This window comes from Sinocyclocheilus grahami, unplaced genomic scaffold (genome assembly GCF_001515645.1).
Source record: "Sinocyclocheilus grahami isolate Dianchi unplaced genomic scaffold, SAMN03320097.WGS_v1.1 scaffold402.1, whole genome shotgun sequence".
In the NCBI taxonomy this organism is placed as follows: domain Eukaryota; kingdom Metazoa; phylum Chordata; class Actinopteri; order Cypriniformes; family Cyprinidae; genus Sinocyclocheilus; species Sinocyclocheilus grahami.
Window position 1 is genome coordinate 889017 of NW_015505581.1, and position 6472 is coordinate 895488.

The 6472-nt window shown below is 38.0% G+C and overlaps 1 protein-coding gene across 2 annotated transcripts in view; it reads right to left on the reverse strand.

Moving 5' to 3' along the window:
• LOC107550621 (angiopoietin-related protein 4-like) overlaps window positions 1-2616 on the reverse strand; it is an 8543-nt gene extending 5927 nt beyond the window's left edge. The window contains exons 1-4 of one of the 2 annotated variants that reach the window (XM_016231947.1): window positions 2097-2616; window positions 1822-1889; window positions 1040-1150; window positions 843-933 (exon numbers count right to left, since the gene is read on the reverse strand). In XM_016231947.1, the coding sequence (XP_016087433.1) occupies window positions 843-933; window positions 1040-1150; window positions 1822-1889; window positions 2097-2535 (709 nt within the window). In that variant the 5' untranslated portion in view covers window positions 2536-2616. Of the gene's footprint in view, window positions 1-842; window positions 934-1039; window positions 1151-1821; window positions 1890-2028 lie in introns of both variants that reach the window. The other variant, XM_016231948.1, reaches the window with a different exon arrangement.
• Between the last annotated feature and the right edge of the window lie 3856 nt (window positions 2617-6472).

Sequence of the window (6472 nt, forward strand, 5' to 3'; positions counted from 1 at the left end):
TTCAGTCAAACACCTTTTGTGTTTTATTAGGAGACGCACAACAGTTCTTCTGTGGCTTTATAGGTAATATTTTCACATACACAATTTAGCTAAATCAGACAATATTGTGTGTAATGTATACCACAATATTAACTTATTATTGAATTGTTTGCAACTGGTCAGTGTTCAAAAAATGCTGGGAAATCACTTCATGTAGCCCTACAAGAGTGATTACTGATAAACTGTCTGAAAAAAAGTAAGTCACTTTTTAGAGAAGAAAAATATCACCCACTGACTTTCAAAGCTGCCACATAGTAACGACTTTCTACATCGAGGACCTTGATAGAAATGTAGTGGAGTGAAAAGTACAATATTTGTCTTTCAAATGTAGTGAAGTTAAAGTCATAAGTTCCCAGAAAAAATAATACTCAAGTAAAGTACAGATACTCAAAAAGTGTACTGAAGTACAATAATCAAGTAAATATATATATATTAAAAATCTCATAGTTAAATGTTTGAAATGTTGAGTCTTATTTCCATCAGGCATTTCCCAAATGTTTTTAAGATTTTCCCCCTAATTGGACATGTTCCATCAGCATTATGCTGCTCATAACATCACATAAGGAGCAAAACAAGTGGCACAAGTCTCAGCATGCTGTTGATAAGAACAAAACTCTTGTATAATTTTTTTCTTCTCTCAGTATAGATGCGATTATAATTTATTGTGTGTGTGTACAGATTGTCCATTCGTACATTATGTGAATGGGAGAATTCGACTTATTTTCACCAGTATAGATTTTGACATACTGGATACATCTTAGCTTTTACTATTTACTATTATAAAGGTATATAAACTGACTTACCAACAGGTGAATCTCGCTGTTCAGAGCTCGCGTTCAGATGAACCTCGTCCTCCTTCCGTTTGAGAGAAGACCGCTCGCTTTTCAGTTGAATCTAGCGCACATGACATGAATATTACGGATAAGTTTGCAGTCATAGACTTAACATTAATACCATACTACTTAGTAGTTATATTATATTTTATATTGTAGTATTTTACCTGGTTTTGGAGAGTCCGGATGCGAACATTTTGTTTATCCAGTTTTTCTTGCTGTTGCTTGATGCGCTCGACTAGGTCATCAATGCGTTTATTTTGCGCCTCCAGCATCCACTGAAATCAGAAATAGTTTGCGGTCAGTCTTTATTCAAACTTAAAACATGGCCTTTTCTAAACCTCAGCAGACCGCAACGATAAGCATGGTTTGCTGACATTTAAGCGTACATTTTCCAGTATAACCGGTCCTGCATTATCTTTTCAGTCGACCCAGCTTTTCTGTTATGTAACAGGAGCAGGAACTCGAGAAGTTGGTGCAGACAACAAAAAAAAAACGGCTGCATGCGTATGAAATACTTCAGGTTCTGTTCTGCATGTTTTGTTTTGTTTTTTGCAGAAACGTATCGAGTGAAAGGTCAACAGACTACAAACTTTCCAGGAGGTCAGTATATCATTTTGCTTTGTCTGGACAGAGACAGCTGCTAACTTGCACGTACTACACGGCTCTGAGTTCATGCCCTGAAGCAGCGTTTACGCCCACAGGGTCATTATTATGTGCTCGTGTGCCGTTCAATGGTCTACTGGAAATGCAAAGTTTTTAAACACATAAACCTACCCACATCATTCTTGTTTAGTTCATTTAAATATTTAGAATATGGTTTTTACAAATATATGCAAACACACACACACACACACATACACAATCATTACAGTGCATGTCAGGCAGATCTGAAAATCAAGACATGATTCACTTTTTTTTAGACCTGAAAGTAGTGTTTTTCACCTACCTGAATGGTTCGGGCATCGCTGTAGTTGCCGTTGGTAGCTTCCAAACCCTCTCTTTGCATCAAGCCATCTACTTTTTCTTCCAGCTTATTCATCCTCTCATGATCCTTCTTACTGTCACACAATCATTACAGTGCATGTCAGGCAGATCTGAAAATCAAGACATGATTCACTTTTTTTTAGACCTGAAAGTAGTGTTTTTCACCTACCTGAATGGTTCGGGCATCGCTGTAGTTGCCGTTGGTAGCTTCCAAACCCTCTCTTTGCATCAAGCCATCTACTTTTTCTTCCAGCTTATTCATCCTCTCATGGTCCTTCTTCCTGTCTTTGAGCAGCTCCTCTGTCTTCTCCCGCAGATCCATGGACACGTTTAGGACCAGGGTCTCACGTTCTTCCAGACTCTGGGCTTTTGCTTTCAGTGCCTCACTGTCTTCTTGAAGCCGTTGAGTCAGCTTGGCAAGCTCAGATACAGTGACGTCGAGGACCTTCATCTTGATGGTGATGTCTTTCACCTGGCCTTTGGTCTTGTCCACATGCTCTTTAAGACCCTGACCTAGCTGCAGCAACCCATGTGCAAGCACATTAACATCATCCCATGCTGCATACTGAACTCTCTTCTCTTTTCCAGTAGCAGCTCCTCTATTTTCCAGCGGGAAGCTTGTCCCGGAGCTTGCCAGGACTGTGATGCATAACAGATTTGCCAGTGGTACCTTCATCTTGCTTGTTTTGTGTCTGTGGTTTTCTGGTTATTCTAACTTGTAGTAAAGACCGGTTAGCTGTTGTAGTATTCTCCAGAGCATAGGCTCGTTTTTATATCCTTTCTGAGCTGTCTAGCGTGTTCTGATTGGTTGGCCATCTGGAGGGAGTGTGTGAGTCTGCTCAAGTTTCAACCTCCTCCCCCTTAACTGTATATTTGCTTCAAATGTGGACCATGTAAGAATGGACCTGGTTGCAATCAGAATGCCTGTTGATTTGATTTTTAAAAAAAAAAGATTTAATGTTAGGTCTACAACAATGATGAATATTGAGCAATTTATTTGATTCTTATGTTTGTATGTGTACTTAATTTGACTTTTAGTCAGTGGTTTTATTGATTAGATTATATTTATATTAAAGCGGTCATATGATGCGATTTCAAGTTTTCCTTTCTCTTTGGAGTGTTACAAGCTGTTCGTGAATAGATAAGATCCCTAAAGTTGCAAATACTAAAGTCTCAAATCCAAAGAGATATTCTTTATAAAGGTTAAGACTCGTCCACGCCCTCCTAAAAGGCCTCGTTCAAACACGCCGCCACATGTCTACATCACTGTGTGGGAAAATCTGCATAACGCCGCCCAAATGTTCACGCAAAGAAAGAAGGCGTAACTTTATTGTTGCTGCCACCGCCGCCGCCATGCTGTGAAGACACTGTGTGTTTCGTTGCAAAAGCGAAAATACTTTGTTTGGCCTTCCAAAAGAGGACACGACTAGAAATCAGTGGTTAAGTTGTATTTACAACACTGTTCCAGAACAGTTGAACCCAAATATTCAGATGTGTGCAGCTCCGATCACAAATGCATGCATGGTTTTATGTTTACGCGGCGCGATGCAACACAACTAGTAAAAAGACATTATAATCCGTAATTATGTCCCCACTGGATGCAACAGATGCCTCGTTTATAATGGGTTTTAATGTTTTTGTCTCGACGCTCCGGGACAAGGCATCACAGTATGGTAGGGGCGTAACATTTCCATCACATGGGTGAGAAATTCGGCCAATCACAACGCACTGGATAGCTGGCCAATCAGCGTACACCTCGCTTTTCAGACCGATGAGCTTTGTAAAAATCGACGCGTTTCAGAAAGGCGGGGCATAGAGGAGAAACAATGGTAACACTTTACAATAAGGTTCATTAGTTAAACATTAGTTAATGTATAAACTAACATGAACTAACCACGAGGAATACATTTGTTTCTGTATTTACTAATCTTCACTAACGTTAGTTAATAAAAATACAGATGTTCATTGTTAGTTCATGTTAGTTCACAGTGCATTAACTAATGTTAACAAGATTTTAATAATGTGTTAGTAAATGTTGAAATTAACATAAACATTAAACCGCATAAACACATTTAACATTTTATTACACTAATTCACACAAACAGTCCTGCTGAGACTATTGAAGTGTGAAGGAAATACAGAATCTTACAAATCAAATGTCAGTGATTTCAGTTTAGTGCATCCTGCCCTGTGTATTTTCATATAGTGGGCATTAATGAAATATACATTATATAGAAAAACGCATATAGAAATGATGTAGCTTAGAGAGAAAGTTGAAATGGTGTGAATGGACACCGGGTTTTCCCAGTATGAAGTCATTATTGCAGCCGAAGCTTTGTGTGGAGAGAAGAGGTGAACGTGCCGTAGCTGAGCACTGTGGTCTGTTCCACTGTGAGCACAGAACAGTGTGAGAATTAGGGGAAAGTTCATGCTCACAGAAAGCCTGCATTCACTGGAGGTTTCTGAAGACTTCACTCGGTTACCTCTTCAGGTCATGCCTGAGAATTTGCCTCTCCCATAGAAAACCAACATTCCTGTGTTTTTAGTTGTTTTGTCTCATGATACAAAGGACTAGGTGTTTATTCCAGGGAGTGATATCAAAGTACAAATGTTACAGAGTCTACCTTTCAGCATTAAAGAGCTTTTTTATGTTTTCAGAGAGAGATTTGCTTGTTTTTCCAGTGTACTTTGCAGACATGGTCAAAACAGGATTTGAAGTGGTATTGAAGTGGAGCAGAAGCCACTTGGTTGTTTGTGACGTTGGTCTTATATGAATGACTTGTATAAATGACTGTGTATACTATCCTTCAAATATTTGGCATCAGTAAGATGTTTTTGAATGTAATTATTACTTTTCTTCAGCAAGGATGCATTACATTGATCAAATGTGACAGTAAAGTCTTTAAGTTTATGCGTTTTTACAAAAAAAAAATCTATTTGAAATAAATGCGGTTCTCTTGAACTTTCTATTGATCAAAGAATCCTGAAAAAAATTAAGTTTACAACATGATTATTAATAAAAAATGTTTCATAAATCAGCATATTAGAATGATTTCTAAAGGATCATGTGACACTGAAGATGGCTGCTGATGTTTGCTATTACAGGAATACATTACATTTTAAAATATATTCAAATAGAAAATAGTTAATAATAATATTTCACAATATTACTATTTCCACTGTATTTTTGATCAAATAAATGCAGCATTAGTGAGCATAAGAGACTTCTTTCAAAAACATTAAAAACTTTAACTGACCCCAGACATTTGAACAGTAATGTGTGACTTGGGCTTTACTTTCTTTACTGTGCAGAAAACGTCATACATAGTATTAAACGCCTTTAAATGCATGTGTAATCTATAATGTGATGCAGCTAGGAAAACTCTTGAATTTCAAGACCAAATGGTGTTTCGTGATTAATGCTGGATTGACAAAACATTTCCACTGTTCCAGTCCTTGTAAACCAATTCTCAGGGTGTGTTTGCTTCTTAATGTCAGTGACATGCAGCAAACAATAAAACAAACACTTATTCAGTTTCAACTGGTCCCATAATAACATGCACGCCTTTTGGTGGATTACTCTAATTGAATCACATAACACATCATTGTTTTGCCACTGATATTTTTGCCTGCATGTTCATTTAGTACTTGTAGAGCTACTTAACAAAAACAAACAGCGAATGTTATCTTAAAACAGTAGTTATTGATGAACAAATGACCCGCAGCTCTTCATAAAGACAGGTCAGAACATTTGGCATGGGATTTTAATGTACGCATCATCTGCGAGGCACAGTGCGTTCACATCTCTCCTATAGCTGAAGTCTTTTAGATGCTGAGTAGCCCTGAAGAGAATCATTAGCATTTGAATGATAGGGATATTCAGTATCTGCCCTGTCTACGAGTTTCCCAGAAACACTGTTGACAGCAGTTGGTCATCCGCACGAATCACGCTGCCGGAAACCAAAGGAACAGCTGCATATTTTTTGACTCTAATGTGGTGTCACTCCCAGCGGGACGACCTTTTACCCACATTCTAAATGCGCAACATCTGCATCACAGAAGATTTATGTGAAAGAGGCGCTACAGGTGCATAAGCTATAGATATAGGAAATGTTAACAGAATCATTGTTGAAATAAAAAAAAGTGCTGAAATTCTCTTGAGGAAGTTATGTTAATACAATTATGTTTTAGTAACCAGTGGTTAACAAAAGCATTACTCAGGTCTTGGTTTTGTAGACAACACATAAATCATGCTCTTGTTAGCTGTCACATAATAAACATGTGAGTGTTTTGGGACCGTCCAGAGAACATTCTTCCGCCTCCTTGTGGTCAAATATAGAGGTTAACTTCCCTCAGCCTAAATCCTGCAGATCAGTGCATGGCCTTCATCACCTCCTCATTCAAACAATTGAGAACCACCACTGGAATTAAGACACTTCCTGTCTGGTTAAAACACCTATAGAAAATGGCCTGCTGTGAATTCTTTCTCTGACGCTCAAACAAACATCTCTTTATGGAGCTATTGTGTTGTGTTTCCTCATTTTGCTTATATAACAAACTCAGATACACAGTCATATATATATATATATATGTGTGTGTGTGTGTGTGTGTGT